The 18,823-nt window shown below is 37.0% G+C and overlaps 1 protein-coding gene across 2 annotated transcripts in view; it reads right to left on the bottom strand.

The window, feature by feature from the left end:
• LOC124301057 (protein vein) overlaps window positions 1-18,823 on the bottom strand; it is a 263,351-nt gene that overhangs the window by 32,306 nt on the left and 212,222 nt on the right. Inside the window, exon 5 of one of the 2 annotated variants that reach the window (XM_046755743.1) lies at window positions 7,156-7,214. In XM_046755743.1, the coding sequence (XP_046611699.1) occupies window positions 7,156-7,214 (59 nt within the window). Of the gene's footprint in view, window positions 1-6,488; window positions 7,215-18,823 lie in introns of those variants that run through there. The other variant, XM_046755735.1, reaches the window with a different exon arrangement.

The raw sequence follows: 18,823 nt of genomic DNA, 5'->3' as shown, positions 1-18,823 counted from the left end.
GTTCCTTCAGGGAACACCTACACAGTAAAAAAAGTAGGGGACAAAAAAAGGTAGAAAAGAAAATTACTCCCGTAGTTAAGTGTAATAATATTGTACTTTTCTTTGTCCAACGAGAGTTTTTCTGTCCCTGTGGACTCGACCTTCCACCACTTTCGCCATGAGGCTGAATTTCGAAATTTTTGTACAGGTTGCAGCGTATGAGTAAACGTGATATGTGAAATTTCTCTGTTTACTAATTATTTGTTGCGACTCAAAATTTTCGGCCATTTTTTATATTTCGATTTATTGAGGGCTGAATATATATGTTATTGCATTCGAGTTAAGGATTATGCTGTTCAATAATTTACAAGTCAATTTGTACGAAAACATACGTGTATGGATTTTCATCCTCTCTGCAACCCTCTTAATCACCCATTCATCTTAAAAACAAATAATGGGTATATGGAGTTTATCATTGCATGACTATAAAAACACAGGAGGAAACTGTTTTATCGACGGATGAACCTCCATTACTCGATATGCTCATGACAGTTATATCGGTGCTTTCGAATCCCTCTAAATCCGAACAGATATTGCAAAAATTCATATTCAAATGGTGCATCAAAAGGACTGAGCAACGTTCCAAATGAATACCGGGAACAGAGATTTAATAACGGAGAATTTACACGGGTAAATTTATCCAGTGGTTGCATTTACATAGTTAAAACCCAAATCGGAGATAAACGCGAGTGGCAGGCATTTTCGGGTTCAGATTGACAATGAGCAGAATTTCGACCGATTCGGATTAATAACGAATTTGCACAAGGCATATTATACGACTGTATACTTCAAAGAATGTTCTAAAATTAGAGAAACTTGGGGAGTTTTGACGTCACCGTAATTATTGAATGAAGAATCGAACTTTTTATTCATTTCGTTACGAAATAGTCATAAATTGAATACTTAATCATTCGTTATGTTCGTACGCTACGAAAATCTCTTCAAACATATAAATGAACAGAAAATACTAAAATCACAAACAAAAGCTTAGATATCGATGCTTCATTTTTGGACAGTTAAAAAATGGTTGAAAATACAGTTCATTAGACGATAAAATACGATAACTTACGACTGTCTCGTAATAAAAAGTATCGATCTTTGGCCAATCAGCCTTCGTAATCATTAAATATATTCGGATCACTCGGAGTCTTCACCGTTCTCTATTGATTAATAAAACGCGACACAAATGCTCGATACGAATTTTTCTGATTCCGGATTCCGACCTGCACCAGCAGCGCAACAGTAAACTGATTTTAAGGCCTGGAGGTATTATAGAGCCGTTGTAACATCCGACGCCTAATGACTGACCACCGCCGTCACACGGGTTGCTTTTTGGCTGGTTACACGTTCAACGCCTCGCTGCGATTGATTCCTTTTCGATAATTACGCGTTTGATTGATTGTTTACCGTTGAACCAGATGACAGCGTCACGTCGTTCACAGTTCACACCGCAGGCTTGGAAAGTGGTGATTGACCGCACTTCTGGCTCTCGGATTCTTTGACGCGGGAGTGGAGAGTGATAAATATCCCGCCTGAATTGACGGCGCGCGTACAGAGTGCAGATCATAAATTTTTATCAACGTTTGCCAGTTTTTTTTTTTTTTTTTTTTGTTTTTTTTTTTCTCTTCTTCTTTTTTCGGTTGCCTCCTCAACCGCGCGCGATACGGTTTTATCACTGCGTCGTGGACGCTGAGCCGCGGACCCTTGTTAGAAAGAAAAGTGGACCTTGCTTTGGCGCCGAGGGCTGGTGCCCATTAATCACGCTTAAATGAGGCAATTTAACGATAATTAACTGCGAGTGAGAAAAGTTGTTTCCATGGTGAAATATATACATATTCGGTTTCTCTTTTTTTCCATTTTTTTTTTTTTTTTTTCCGTCATCAGTTTCAAAAGTAGAAGAAATAAAATAAGTATGGAAAGGAAAAAACAAATAGGAAAGAGGGACGGACGGAAATGCTACACGGAAGTATCATCTTGCTGTGACTGTATTGACACTAAAATTTGCTGGTCCAAGTGTATTTATTCTTTTCGTGTAGTTTTACTCACATCGCGAAACGTGTTATACCGGGACAATCTCTTGAAACTTGAAAATCAACCGCGCATGCGCGAGTTTTATCGGCTTGCAAACTCTATTTCTGGCGGCGATGTAGTTGATACGAATTTTCGAGGTTAGAATCTCAAATAATTCAGGTGGTGACTCGAAAAGGTTTGGGAAGCATTTGTTATTGGATCGGAAAGTTGATTCTTCAAAGAACGGTCGGAACTTAATGCTTATGCTCTTTGAAAATTCAAACGTACACAAAATGTGTACGTTGGCCCCCCTGCATCGCAGACAATAATATCGCTGCGGGAAGATTTCGCCGACCAATGAGCTCGAATTATTTGGCGCATGCGCGGTTGATTTTCAAGTTTCAAGAGATTGTACCGATATGTGTAATACAATACATGTGTCGAAGGCTTCGTTCCTTTGTACGTTCGTAACAGATGAGGTCAAATATCAGTGAATTGATTTCACATGAAACTTGGATCTATCTTCCGCGTTTTATGTATGTTGCACCATTTTATTCAGACGGAAAAATCAGGGAATCACGACAAATACGTAGACCTACACCTTCGAGCTTGAAAGTCCTAAATATTACCGCGAGATGGCATTACCTTACTCGTGTGATCAGTGTGCGACAGTTTTCCTAGATGGCGTTGTTTCGCCCGTTTTACCAACCGTTTCCAAGTTAGCCAGACGGCGCTGCACGCTTCGCCTAACAAATCATTTATGCAAATGTATGATACGTCCGATTGGCAAGCACAATTCAATTTGGTATACACGGGTCGAAAAAATGTGTCGACGATGATTGATTACGTCGTTACATGAACTAAAATATTACATGCATAATACAAACGGCCTGAAATTGTCGAATAATCTTCAACGAAAAGTTCGAAAATGCGCGGAGCAAAAGCGTGCAATTTCAACACTGGAATCTATCACCTGACTTCAGGGTGATATTTAGCAGACCGAGTTATTGAACATTAGGTAGCTTTGCGGCGAGTCTCAGGTCTTGGGCGGGTCAAATCTTACTTTATATTTGGCGAAAGTCCACGACCGAAGTGTTTCGGGATTTTCCAAAACTTATCGCTCCTCGGCATTCATATTAATGCACATCGAGGTGGAAGGGGGAGGCAGCCGCTTGACTTTTGCTCGACGTGAAAAGTTGGGAAAGCTTTTTTCCGGATGGGAAAGAGGCAGCGGCCATAATCCGTTAGCTTTAAGACCGGCAACCGTTATATTTCGTTTTCCAATCTCCGAAAAGCTCCAAAGCTTACTGCCGAACTTTGATTAGAGACGTAATAAGAGAAATATACTTTTTTCAGCTGGTTTTATATCGACTGAACGCGCGTCTTTTACGAGGTGGTCACGGTGTTTTATGAGAACGTTTTATTGCGGCTAACGTTATAGGACGGCATGGCACACGAGCTAGGTAGTTGTATCTATACCTATACGCGCGATATCATCCATGTAGAAATGTTATGTTTCCCTGGCGGTAATTGAAAAAAAAAAAAAAAGAAAGAATTACGATATGAAAGTATAACCGTCCACTAATTTCGGTTGGAGAAATCTACCCCGCATACGTCACCAGCGTCACAAATATTATATTATTTACTTGGGTATCGCAAGTGTGAGAAGTTGCCACGTTAGCAATAACTGGGAACCTGACCGTATGACGCAGTGAATTCTCTGACGTTTTTATCGATTTCGCCAAGATTTCACACCGTAAATTGCTTCTGAGATTTTGATAATCGTGAATATAACGTTGATAATTCTCGAAACGCAAAACGTTAACGCATTAGAAGTAATAATAATAACAACAATCGAGGAATATAAATGAAAGGGGACGTGAAAAATGAAAAATGAAAAATGAAAGGACGGAAAGAGATTTTAAACGAATTTAAACGTTGTTTTCCTTTTGCTCGTAGTTGGACAGTCTGAAATGTGTCACCGGGGAACTTTGTCCGTCAATTCGTTGGAGGGTTATTAATTTTGATTAGTATGTGAAATTGGAGTGATTAATTGTATGATGTATTATTACAAAGACGGTATTGAATAAAGATAAATAAATGAAAAAAATTACCTACCTTGCAAAAGATGAGCAAATAAATATAAAGAGAATGTAAATCCAAACACCAGGAACCCAGGTCAGGTTGTATAATGATATTGTACGTATAAAATATAGAAAAAGAATGATAAAGAGGAAAATCGTTTGTTTTGAAAATAATTACACAGGCTATCATTACGAGTTTACCTACCAAAATCCTTCATTTGTTGTGAGCGAATGATTCGTGTGTGTATCTCTGCGTGTCACAATTATATACATTAATAGATAAACATAGGTAGATAGTATAACCATTAACCATATAATAATGAATAAATAATTATAATATTTGAATTTCGAAACGTTTAATAAATGAAAAATAAATAATAAATATGACAAGGACAACACAAGGTAAACAACAAAAGTGTTTGCCGAGGTGAAGATATGACGTTTAATCAATAATTAATAAAATAATGAATTAAATAAATAAATTAAGAAATTCCCTTCTTCGATTGCTTCTTACTTCTTTCGTTCTTTGTCTTTGTGTGAGTTCTTTTTTTTTTTTTTCCCTTCTTTTTTTGTGTTTCTTTTTTCCACCGGTTTTTATACACATATTTATATATATACATATATGTATAGGATTCTTTGTATTCGTGTGTATATATCTATATATAAATATATATGATATAATGTAAAACGTAAAAGAGGGTCCCGAGACTGGCGGAGCACAGCGCGTGTATCCCTTGCAGATATTGGACATCTATTAAGAGGTCTCCAAACAGAATGCTATATATTATGTATTATACCTTTTTCACACACGTGACCGAGTTGCGAAAAGCTCGACCGAATTGCAGCCGGTGTTGATTTACGATACACAAATCCTACAACAGGTCGCGTTCTTAATTTTTTATTTCTTTTTTTTCTCTTCACTTTCACTCCGCGTCGAACTATCGCATCGTCAAAAGCTATTCGGCATCACGTACATTTTTACAACAGAACTATAATAGCGGTACCGCGTATATTTTGCGCATCAATTCTAGTCAAATGAAAAACAAAAACAGATTGTTCAGAAACCCCTCAACTCTGTATACCAGTTTTCTTTTTTCGTATTTCCTATTTATACATATCCATTCTGTTTAACTATACCTTAAACCTCTGCCGTTTTGGCTAGCTTACAATAATTATTACTTTAATTTATTTTACACTATTATTAGTATTAATTATGATTATCTTGATTATTGTTATTATTATTGTTGTTGTTATTAATATTATTATTAATATTATTATTGATATTATTATTAATATTATTATTATTATGATTATTATTATTATTATTAATATTATTGTTATTACGATTACGATTACGATTATGATTACTATTATTATCATAGATGTTGGTGTTTTTGTTGTTATTATTACTATTATCATTATCATTATTATGATTGTTATCATTATCGTTATTATGATTCTTAGTGTTATTGTTATTATTATTATTAATGTTTTTGTTGTTGTTGTTGTTGTCGTTGGTGCTGCTACTTCTGCTTTTGTGTTCATCATCGTTATCATTATTATTACCATTATTACTGTTATTGATGTTGTTGTTATTATTATTACTATTATTAATATTATTGCTATTCTTACTGTTATTACTATTTTTACTATTGATATTATTATAATTGTTATTATTTTTGTTGTTATTACTACTACTACACTACTACTACTACTACTACTACTACTACTACTACTACTACTACTGCTACTAATAATAATCTTATTATTATTATTATTATTATTATTATTATTATTATTATTATTATTATCATTATCATCATCATTTTTATTTCTTTATTTTGCCCAGTGAATCTTTACGCGCTTTGTCTGGCATTCGTCTTAGGCTTGACAGTTTTCGTATGCAGTGATTGGAGAACAAATAATTAAAATTAAACATTGCAAGATTATAAGATTTTTCCCAATTCCAATTCCTAGCTTGTAACTTTACCGTAAAAACGTTCTTACTATACTCGTTATATTTTCGTTCTGTCTCTCATCTCAAAAATTATCAGTCTGCCGCGTAATGGATCTTTCAACGCGATGTAGAAATCCATAAATTATATATATATCCTGTATATATATATAGCAATCTTTCGTGGATGTAAAGTATATTTGCGTTTAATCTTACAATTAAGATAGTCGCCGTTCCTGATTTTATATTTTTTCGTTTATTGTTATTTGTTATCTTTCTTGATTGTTTTAGACCAAACCGAACGATTGTTGATATTTCGTTGATGATAAAAATTATGCGCGATATTCACTCAGGCACCGGGGGCGGTGAGGGGCGGATGGGGCGGTAGGGGGGAAAAATAGTCACGGATGGTGAGGGGGGACGGGGGGGAGGAGGGGTTCTTTGGTATGTTCGCTATAGAAGTAATAAAAAAATAAGACCCACGCAGATTTTCAAACGGGCCGTCGCGTCGTTCGCTGCAGTTATCGATAAATTAACAATCGATCCGTGCACAATTGCCGCGTTATAATTCGGTGTAGAAAGATATTGTATGGTGAAAAGTGCAGCAGCATCGTGTAAGGAATTGAAACAATGTTAAAAACTTGTATCGAATCAATCGTTGTAAGTGTATTATAGAGTAAGGTTGTCGTTAAATCGCGCGTGATGAGATTTTCTTATTCTTCTCTGTCGTCGACGTCGTTTGATTTTATCCTGTTATCAATCGATTTATCGATATTATTATACATGTAACATTTCGCTAAAATAATCTTATTAATTTCTCTCTGATTTAATTCTCTCTTGTAAGAGAGTCCGACAACGCGGGCTACCCGTTTTTACAGAGTCGTCGTTATATTATCCTAATTCGCGTTTCGGTTTACTAATTGCAGTTGGGAGGGAGGAAAAGCAGTTCGTGCATGGGCCTCAATAAATTTACGACTTATCGGACCCCGACACTTTATCGCTAGCAGTAGTACGAGGTTGAGAGCCCGAGCTTGCAGGAAAATGGTCCTCTGTGACGGTTGTACGCACTTCCGGTGCTTGTTACATCCTTGTTCTCGCACCGGAGGCCCGTGAAACCCTCGGCACACCTGAAACCAAACAAAGTATTCCGTCAGATAAGGATCTTTGTTTCCAACATAAAATTCATTCTAAGTACTATCCGCGATGAAAGTCGCTTTAAAGACTCTGGTTGACCAAAAGTCGGCACTTGTTGTCGATTTTTAACACAAGATTCTCGTGTATTGAATACTTCTTGAATTATTACGTTCGTGAGCTACGAGGATATCTTTAGAAATATAGAAATAAAAAATACTGGAATTAAAAGTGAAAGATTAAATATCCATGCTTAATTTCAAATTGCTTACAAGAGGTTAAAAATCTGGGACATTTATTCGGTTCCGCTTTACGAAAACTCATTTTATTCGAAAGAATCTTTTTTAAAAATTCATTGAAACATTTTGTTCTGTATCGTGTTGGCATTGTTGAATATTAAATATCATAACATTTCACCGATATCGATTGTAATCAATAAATAGCAGTATTGATTCGATTACCGAAAAAAAGAAAATCTGTTTCAGTGACTTGGTGAGAAAAAAAAATAAAATAGTCTTTTGAATGAAATAAACCGAATGTGGTAAATTTTTAACCATTGGTACAATTTGAAATACGAATCGTTTCAAGAAAATCGTTTTCTCCCATCTCAATATGTTACTCTTTTTGAATAGTAATAATAAAGTTTTGCGAAGTCGGTTATAAGCACGGAAAAAAATTATTCGTACTTGTGTAACTGATGAAATATTGCGTATTGTTTTCCGACCGAGTATTTAATTCGAGATTTTTCCAAGTTACTTGGAAAATTGGCGTTCTCCGTGAGCTCGGAAACCGGCGTTAAAAAAACGGTTTCAGCAAGTAAAACCACAGCTGATGAAAAAAAATATTGAAAAAATATCAGTCCATTTTGAAGTTAAATTTAATATATAAACGAAAATGGGAACAAATGCAATATAGTCGGACGTATAGACGTCAGCCGAATTGTCATGGAATGCCCCTTGTGTATATTATACGCGTATAATTAAACTTTGCAAGCTCGGCAGATTTTTTTCGGGGCATCAAATAACTCGGCGAAATTTATATCGGCCATAGTTCATGCGAACGTCAAAAAAGCAACAAGAGAAAAAGAGAGAGAAAAAAAAGATCTGTTTACTCAGATGATGAACTGTACAAAACTAGCGTGCGGCGATAAAAATGATTTAGTCGTTTAGACATGATAATGTATATAACGGGATGGCGTTTCACGTTGGTGAAACGTTTCAGAGGGAGTCAAATCGCCGCCATCGTTGGCTCGTGGAAATCAAACAGTAAGCATTACTTACAACATTACTGCCGAAGCTTTTGCCGTCGTGCTTTCAGGCGGGCGGAAAAATTGACGTGAAAGAGCCTAACGGCATAAAAAATGATTTCGTGAGGTTATCGAGGCGGAAGAGTCCGATGGAAAGATCGATCGTTATTAGCGTTGTTTAACCGCGACCCCCGACCAAGTTGGCCAAATAATGGCGATATTGTGACTTTTATTGTTACACGGTGGATGTGCCGCAGATTAATCACATTGAATAATGACGAATAAATCGCTTCGTCATTTTTTCATTCTAGGTATTTTCCAACGATGAGTGCTTTTTCGAATCGTCGTCGCTTCGAAAACAATAGGCCGCAGACTTTCTTTAAGCTGTATGAAAGTTTGTTGCTTATAATCGTTCTCTTACTTCACGCCGTACTTGAACTACGTCGTCGAAATTGACAAGCTTTCGAAATTTCTTCTCCAAGAAATGGTGACCACAAAAACTTGTGAATTTGTCAATACTTTTAGAAATATTTGGTCATTTTGTAGAATTTTATAAGCGAACGTTTTTGTCGGCTGGTGTCTTCTAGAATTTTTCAAATCTATCATTGGATTAAAGAGGAATCCTGAATCTTGTTAATCCTTAGATAGTTGAAATTATCAATTTTTATGTTTTTGAGGAATAGAAACGCGGACGTCAAATCCAAAATATTTCAGATCACGTATAAAAATTAGAGTTTCTTATTCATCCACTTGATCATTTGACACTTTTACTGACTTACACACGTCATATCTTTTTAACACGTGTATAGATGATGCGTTTTTTTACAAAAGTCCGGGATCAAATCACATTAATTAATAAATTGAGAATTGTATGCAATCAGGAAATTAATACAATATGTATATTTTTTGCGATACATTTATAATATACTATTAATTAGTATAAAAGTTTGAAAATCACTTTTCCGCCCGATCTTGATTTTTATTGTTCATCGCTCGTGAAAAGATTACTTTTGTCCCTGATTTTAGATGAAGAAAAAAAGAACCCGCAAATCGTGCATGTGTTATAAAAAGGAAATTGACCGTCGAGAATTGCAATCTTTTTCGTGCTGCTAGCAGTAAATAAGCATCAAATACACAGTAACTTGTGATTTATTTATATTTCCGAGTGAATCTTACAAAGTTAAAGTTCTTCAAGTAATTGCAACGGCGAATGAATAATGATTACAATTTTAAACGTGATTCGCGGCAGCGAAACATTTTTCTCCGTGTATAATTCCAACGAAAGTCGTGTTTGGAGGATGAGAAGAATAATTTATAATGAGACTTTCTCTTGAGACCAGAGAGATGTGGAGTTGAAAAGTCGGAACGAGTTTAAGGGTGGCAATTGGCCAGTCGTATTATCGCCTGATGGGGGTAGAAAAGCTGCGATTGGGCTGCGGAGAAACGATTGTTTTCAATTCTCTGAATAGCCTTCGATATTTGTCGGTTAAATAAAATAAACGGCGCTTTAATTGAATAACGCTAATCATTGCCTGCATACCTGTTTCATTTTCAATTCAGCCACGCGTTGTCGAAGCAATAATATATGAAAAAAAACATTCAAAGATCTCGAAATGAAATGATTTGTGATTTTGCAGAAGAACATTTAACCACATAGGTTCTTGATTCTGAGAATGTTCGCTTCAAGAGCTTGCGTGTGAAAATAATGAAAACACGTGTAAGGTAGTCGGATAAAATATAATATTTCTACAAATTATGTTTGTCTCGAAATACGAACCGCGGCTTCGTGAATATAAGTAAATAACCCAAGGTATAAACTTTATGCCAAAAGACACTTCGAGCAACGCCCAACGTTGACGAAAATAGTTTGTTTGTACTTCTTTGGTTAAAACTATGGGTTACCAACAATAACAGGGTTCGTACGCTTTTTGGAGCCCGAAATTCCCTGACTATTCCAGATGTTCCAGCCTGAGAATAGGATTTTTTTCAGTAACCTTCCAAGAAATATGCCGCTGATTAATGACAATTTTTGTTGCACATCAACGTGTACTAATACCTCCAGTATTACCTAGTAATTAATTTACCGTCCGACTACTAATTTACAAACAACATCCAGCGATTTTCAGTAAGAAAAAAAACGAAAGGAGGTTCGATATCAAGTAACGTACGTGTAAGAACGAGTTTACTTCTTCGAGAAACTTGAAATTCCAGTCTTATTTTCGAAATTCCCTGACTTTTCCCTGCTGTAAGAAACTCCTTGAGTTTTCCCGGTTTTCCAGGTTTTCCCTCTGCGTACGAACCCTGAATAAGTGCGGCTCGGTCATCGGCTAAGCTAAGCTAAACTCGGCGTGCACTTTCACCGAAACCGAGAGCTGCCCGAGTCGGCGACAAAGTGAAATTACCACCAGCCGAAATAAATGTATACGACAACGGCAATACGCCCTGAGATATTACTTAGGAAAACAACGGCAATTTTCTTCCTGAATTATTATTATAATTCCCAGTGTCACACGACGCTAGTTTGCCGCCTCGCCTCGCCGCCTCAACACATTTATCCTGCCGCTGTACACCGAATTGTTACTTAATTGATACAAACTGCATCACGTTGAGTTTGCTACCGAGGTGGAGTGCTCGATTCGCTTTACGCAGGCCGGTGTGAAAACAAATGAAATGATAAAAACGATTAAAAAACAAAATAAAAAAAATTTGATATTTCGGTGAAAAAACCCCTTCTGAATTTTTTCGGTTCTATCAACTCACAATCAATCGTTTCGTTTTTAATTAGTTGCTTTATTTTGAAAACCACGGCCATTGAGCGAATCGATTTACCAGAAGCATTTCTATCATTTTACGTAGAAATTTTTAAGCAATTTTCCTTGTCATTTATCATTCTCGTGTACTTATTTAGTTACTCATCTACATCTTTAACATTTTTAATTATTTGTTTCTAAATGTTTTCTGAGTGTAATGTTCAAATACTTGCCGTATGTCCTTATTTTATGTTATTTATACTCTGTTCTGTCGTTCGGCAATGTCGTTTTTATATATTTATTTTTACACCTGACCAATTGAATCGATTTACCAATTTTTTCTGTTCGGATTAATGTCATGCTAATTTTATCTATTCTCTTATATTTTTGCTCATGTTCTAACCTCTTTACTTATTTGTTTATTTATTTGTTAAATTTTTCAACTCAATATCTTTTTTTCATCTCATTATTCTGTCCTTATTTTCTACTCTCTTTCGGTCTATTTACCTTTATCTATTTTTTATCTCCTTCTCTAGTCGTTATTTTTCATTATTTTTAACCTTAATCTTAATACATGTTAATTTGTTGTTAGTTTTATTGTGTTCAATGTTTATGCATATGATCTGTTTCTATGAGCTTCCTGTATGCTGCCTGAGGGGACTTGTCTCGGGGCAAATAAACGTATCTATCTATCTATCTATCTATCTATCTATCAATCATTCGATGCGCTAGATTTTTTATCATTGATTGAACTGAATTTTTTAGCAAAACGAAATTTGCATTTTTTTTAAAAACCTCGCTAGGTAACCGAACTCGTAAATTTTTACCCATAGAACTTGTTGTATAAAGCTTTGATCTGTGGAATTCGTTTTTTATTTCGTAACGATTATTGAAACTGATACTTTATAAAAACCACGACTAAAAACGTGTGAGAAAATTCGAGGTAAACCATAAAACACTGCCGTATCGTCTTGCTATTAACACATTCACATATTGATTTCGTCTATGCATTAATTGCCGTGAACAAAATTTCGAAAGAACTTTACAAATCCGTAAAAGCTGCTGTTTGTGTCATATTTTACATAAACACAAATTACTCAAACGTATTCGGACCTGTGTGAGAAAATATCGAGGATTTATCAGTGCAGACTTTGTAAAAAAAACTAGTCTCTTGATTAAATACATCTAATTCAACTTTCGTCTGTAACTAGATCTCCGTAGCTAATTAACAATTGGTAATAATTAATTTGTACAACCATCTCGCAATAAAATAAATACAAAGTTTGAATTTTTGCCAACGAATCTCAGCTTAACGGTGTTCCGAGTTTCGATAGCAATTCCGACCGTGACAATAGCGATACACTCGCGAGTCTCTAAAACGAATCCTCGGTGCTGTTTTAGATTTATGCCCGACGATGTGATCTTTTGTAGAATATATAAGCAGCGCCGTGAATGCAGCAAGGTATCGAACGGTGCCATCTGGGCAGACAGGCGCTTGTCTGCGGAAAATTGGAACGACAATGGAGTCGGGGGTTGGTTTCCCGGGTCCCGAGGCGATCCGGGATCGGGAGAATTCTTTAGCTTCGAGTCTGTACCTTGTACCGGAAGTCATCGCCGGCGGTGTAGTTTTCGGGTGAATTTTTTCCGTGGAAACGTGGAAATCCATCGCACCTCTGGGTAAAATCTTCGGCTATTATATATATCTTAATATATATAAATCTCGTGTCACGATGTTTGTCCTCAATGGACTCCTAAACCACTTAACCGATTATAATAAAATACGCACACCATGTGCAGTTCGATCCAACTTGAGAGATAGGATAGTTTAAATCTCAAATTATAGTCGCAATTAATTTATTGCTAATTATTTGTCTGTTATTATTCGACAGTCACAATTATCTGTTAACTCCAAATGATTCTAACAGATGTCGATACCTTTAGACTGGGTTGAGTAAGTAATCAATAGATGGCGCTGCTATGGTAAATCTACGAACGTGTCATATAAGCTACACTAGCAACCCATCCCAGCTTCGCACGGGCATATAATAACATAATAAAAGAAAATACACAATGTTTACAGTGAGTTTCTAGAAAAATAACATTTATATTATTACTTAATATTATTAAATGCCCGTGCGAAGCCGGGATGGGCTGCTAGTATATATATATATATATCTTAATATATATAAATCTCGTGTCACGATGTTTGTCCTCAATGGACTCCTAAACCACTTAACCGATTATAATAAAATACGCACACCATGTGCAGTTCGATCCAACTTGAGAGATAGGATAGTTTAAATCTCAAATTATAGTCGCAATTATAATATATTGCTAATTATTTGTCTGTTATTATTTGACAGTCACAATTATCTGTTAACTCCGAATGATTCTAACAGATGTCGATACCTTTCGACTGGGTTGAGTAAGTAATCAATAGATGGCGCTGCTATGGTAAATCTACGAACGTGTCATATAAGCTACATTTTAACAGCATAACTAGCAACCCATCCCGGCTTCGCACGGGCATATAATAATATAATAAAAGAAAATACACAATATTTACAGTGAGTTTCTAGAAAAATAACATTTATATTATTACTTAATATTATTATATGCCCGTGCGAAGCCGGGATGGGCTGCTAGTATATATATATATATTCGCGCCGATTTGGTGTTATTCGAAATATGACAGCCACACGTTTTACGCTCGATCAGTGATGGCCTGAAATATTTCACACTGGTTTTCGGTGGCTTGACGCCTGATTCTCGGTGAACATCGATTTCGTACATTTTTCATTTCTTCCGCAGTCGATCTGACCGCTGGGTTATTATTTGCCCGTATTCCGATAAAAAAAAAAAAAAAGAAAAAAGAAAAAAGAAACACCGACTTTTTTTTCAACTTTTTTTACCCGCACTCTCGATTTTCCTCTAATTCGGTGTAAAGCACGGCTTATCTCAGCCGGAACCGTTGTAAATTCTGTTTATCCTAAGTGAAATTCGCCGAATTCAAACTTTCCAATTGACGTGACATTTTCAACTGCGATCGGTAAGAATTTAATTGAAACAAGTGTTTTCCTCCGGTATTGATATTGATTTTAGTCACGTGAAAATTTATCGTTCTTCGTAAAGCTCGTAAATTTTTTCATAAAAATTTGAAATTATTTCACACCTGTCTTGGTAGCGTAAAGAACACAATTTGGCACTCGGTCTATCGACTAATCATCAAACTACGTAAATACCATTCATTGGCAAGAAAAGTGAAATGAGAAAAAAACGTAGGTATGATCCAATTTTCTATAAGAAAAAGTATGACGCAAGAAACTTTTCGAGAACACTTTTCGAGTTTTTTAACGCCATTTGAACTGATATCCAGGAACTCACCGAATACCCTCGAACCAAACAGGCAGAGAAATACTTGTTACTTAAAACTTTATTGATAATTAAAATTTCTTGCCTATCGGAAAAGTTTGAAAATCCACCGGTGCGTTCTGCTAATATTTTCCTTGCTTGAATTGGAATTCTTGCAAATTCTGCTCGTTTGAAGTAGCATTCGTGTGAATTTTCACTTCAGTGAGGAAGTTTACCACCCATGAAATGAGTTCGCTCTTACAATTCCGTCGGTTAAAAAGGAAAATTCAATCTAAGAACGCCTGCAGAAGATGTTTCCAACGACTTTCGTAAGATTCACGAAACCTTGAAATCAGCTTGTTTTTATTAAAACTAATCAGCGAGAGTTCTTGTTTTAGAATTTCGTTATTATTTTTAGCCATCGCGTGAGACCTTTTGAAATTAAAATTCATCTAAAGTTTGCTGACACGTGTTAGAATTTGCTTTTGTCAAATGAAATTTGTACACTGAGAGAAATTTTTAGTTCCGGTTACCGCTCAGTCCTCGACTATTTTCATTTTTTACCACAATCGAAAAATATCGTTCTACGTGCAAAATGAAAATTAGTTTTGTAATTGTTATCAGAAAGTCTAGTATCCGTTACCGTTCTTTCTCATTACGATCACTGTTACCACATTTCCTTGTAACTGTTGCGAAAATTTAACGCTTGTGCAGCAATAAATTGACGTTAAAGTCTTATTTAACTAAAAAAGTAGAGTAATTACCAAAAAAAGTATCGACAATAACGCAAAACGGTTACGTGTAACTCGTTTTTCGTAATTCCAACAATATTTACACAATTTTTAGTTTTTTCAACGATACCGGTTCTACTGAATTTTTCTAGTTACTATAACAAATGAAATTCTTCTCAGTGTGGGTAATTACTTGTATACATGACTTAGAAAACAAACTTCAACATCCCTTGAACAATTTTCAATGGGAGTTGACTCAATATTTTCTTTCAAAAATGTAAAGAAACTTGTCTTTGCTTTGATATTCATGAATCTCAATTACAGGAGGCGATATCTGCAGTTTGAGCATTATTCGAAAGTTCATTCCTGGTCATAAAACGGTGACTATTGCAAGGGGCGAAGCCGGTATTTGGATCGGTTCAACAGTGGGAAATCACCGCTGGTAAAATCATTTCTCGAGCTGAACGTTAGCGGTTAAATTTTCGGGACGATTAATTATGTTGAATGTTCTCCACTCGTTGGATTTCACGAGCTTTTGAGTAGTAAAATGGGCGTTGATTAGAAGCTACGCCGAAAAGCACTCCGATTCGATTGAGGACCGGGAGGCGGATCGTCACTCTTGAATATCTTCACCCCAGCCATCCCATATTCCTGCTGGATCGTCAGAGGCACCGCGAGCAGCTCTACTGTAACCCGCTGAAAAGTTCCGAGTTTAATTCTATTCCTTCGATCCATTCTTCCCCCCCTCCTTCGCCATTTCCCTGCTTTGAAAGTGCCCCATTTTAAAGTCATTCGTATCCACTCACAAGCACGCGTGCAGGTCGGTATACGTTTTCCGGCACGGGATGATCCGCAGCGGTTGAGGGAATCCCGAACAGCGGTGCTGCGAAAAGCCAGGAATTTTCGGGATTTCGTACGTGAGGGAATACTCGGAAGAATGTTTGGTGGAGCTTTTTTTATTTTATTTTATTTTTTTTTCTTATGCGAATGGTTTCCATTTTAACTTGACAGATGTTTTACTCAGAAGAGGGTGAATCATTCTACTTTTTGCGAACACTAATTAATGGAACAAAATGTGCACCACGTTTCGTGAAAATCTTAGCAACGGTTTTGAAGCGTTGTCCGATATGAAAAGTGTTGAGAAATATTGTTTCGAGTAGAACGAGGGAAAGTTGACCCTGAAAAAAAAATGTCCAATTCCTAAACATTTCTTTGTGGCACAGTGAGTGCAAAATTGTGGTTTTGAAAAATTGGTGTATTCAATTCTTGTAGCAATGGGTGAATAAAATTTAGAATGAATTTCTCATCGCAAAAGTTTCTTTCCAATATCCGAGAGCGTGTCAATATTTTGGTATTTTCCTGATCAAGATCGATGGATACGAAAAAATAGCGGTTTCTACCATGAATGGTGAACAAACGTGGCAGGTTAGGTTAGTTAACTGTGGGGTTCAACAATTATAGATAATTTTTCAAATTCCAATCTTCAACTCCTTTCTCTTAGCCGTATAACCGCTGGTTATTTGTGCTGCAATTCAGCGTCAACTTAAAAATCCAGCACAAAGGGGTGACCACCCTGCTTAAGCTGCATTTCGCATCGATCTGAACGATGTTGCGAAGCGTTTTTTGTGTTCCGAAATGCGACGTAGCGCTAAATATAAAATTATACAGATGTTGAGCAGCAGGTGACCGAATGAAAATCAAGTAGATGAGTTTAAGTACTCGGGAGTGCGACGCGAAGAGCGCGAAGACACTTAAAAATCGAGTCACCCCCGATAATCGGCAGTTTTTGTAGCGCAATACGGGAATAGCTCGGCGCCGGAAGTGGTTGTAGAGTCGGCGGTTAGAGATCTTTTGGTGTCAGTGGGTTCCATATGGTACTGGTAGCACGTGGATGGGTTTGGTAATAGCTTGTTGTTCAAGAATGAATTATTTTTGTACTCGTAACCGCGTCGAGGGCGCCGCCGGTAGTTGAGCTTTGGTTCTGGGAAACATGAGAACTTGAAAAGAACAAAATAATTACGGAAATTCCATATCCACAATAGCAAGTTGGATTATTTATTACTTCTTACGCCAGAGAGTCACTGCGACGAAGCTTTGGATGGAAATTCATACACTGAGAAAAATTTCATTTGTTACAGTAGCTAGAAAAATTCAGTAGAATTTTTTTCAACGATGCCTGTTTTACCGAATTGAAAAGTTCGCCAAGTAAACGAAAAATGTACATAAAATAGGTGGCGAAAATACTCACCGCTGCGACTGAAAGGGTCGAAACCCTGAAATCGGAGGTTGGGATGAGGTGTAAAAAATTGAAATGAAGAAATCGCCGGTTAGCCAGCGTGAAAGCTCGCAATTACGTGGCCGCTGCCACGAGTTAGTCGCTGCACGTGTCGTAATTCGGTCGAAATAGAAAAAGCAGTTTCACGGATATCGTCGACAGATTTGACGATGGAATACGGGTCCAATGGTCGAGACGGTGGGCGAAAGGGGGGCGTTCGAAACGGAACGGCTGGCTGAACGGTTAATCCGGAGGGATTATCTCGGATGATCGCGTCTTCGAGACTGATTTATGTCGGTGAAAATGTGCTCGGTGATGCCGCCGCAAGCTCACCAAGGACGGTTGACTCACTGCGCCAGTGAACATAAAACTCTTGCCGCTCGGCATTGCGAGGATCAATTTTCAAATTTTCTCGACGGATTTCCGATCTGCAAAATCAAGCCGGCCCAGCATCCCCGACATTTCTCGCGGTTCCGCTTCGGTTCGAAGAATGAGGCGGTCCTCCGTTACCCGTGTGAATCGCAACGAGTGCGGATGAAAAATAAGGGCTCGCTTCCTAATTAACGCCCGAGAAATAATTACTGGGAAAACTTTTGCTTCAATTGAAATAAGGGTTGAACGTTTTACCTTCAAAGCGGAGTTGATCGAGTTTTTAGGCAGTGAAAAATTTCATTTTACCACAATGTGTTAGAATTTATGCAAGAAAATGTAGCATTGGTAACTATTCAGTGTAGTCATAGTTTCTAATACTATATTTTCTGCTTAAAGCAACATTAAATCTGTTCTTATTACTGCATTTTTCACTCGACTAAAGCCGTTAATTTGAAAAAGTAAACCCTCTCGTTTCAGCAATAAAATTCATTCTCATCTTACACTCGTATCAATATTTTTGGGTAAAATTATACGGTTGTATGAAATAAAAATAATGCGCGATCATTGCGGTAAACGCAAATAGAAATTTCTCGCGTTGCGGGTGAAATTTCGTCGGTCTCGACTACTTGGGATCCAGTGACGTCACTACCAAGGTTCCATTACTCGCCCTCTCGGCCGACACTTGGAAGCATAAAGATAAACCAGCCAGCCAGCGTCACGGGCACGCGGACAGCATCGTGGAGGAAGGACGAACGACACGACGGGTACATTAGTCTCCGAAACGAATTGTGGACCGGTGCACCACATTCTGCGTTATACGTATCGTACGCGACAAACAAACGTACTCTCGAGCTATACGTGTATTTTCACTCGCAAGATT

This window comes from Neodiprion virginianus, chromosome 1, assembly GCF_021901495.1.
Source record: "Neodiprion virginianus isolate iyNeoVirg1 chromosome 1, iyNeoVirg1.1, whole genome shotgun sequence".
In the NCBI taxonomy this organism is placed as follows: domain Eukaryota; kingdom Metazoa; phylum Arthropoda; class Insecta; order Hymenoptera; family Diprionidae; genus Neodiprion; species Neodiprion virginianus.
This window is presented reverse-complemented; position numbering and strand designations above follow the sequence as displayed.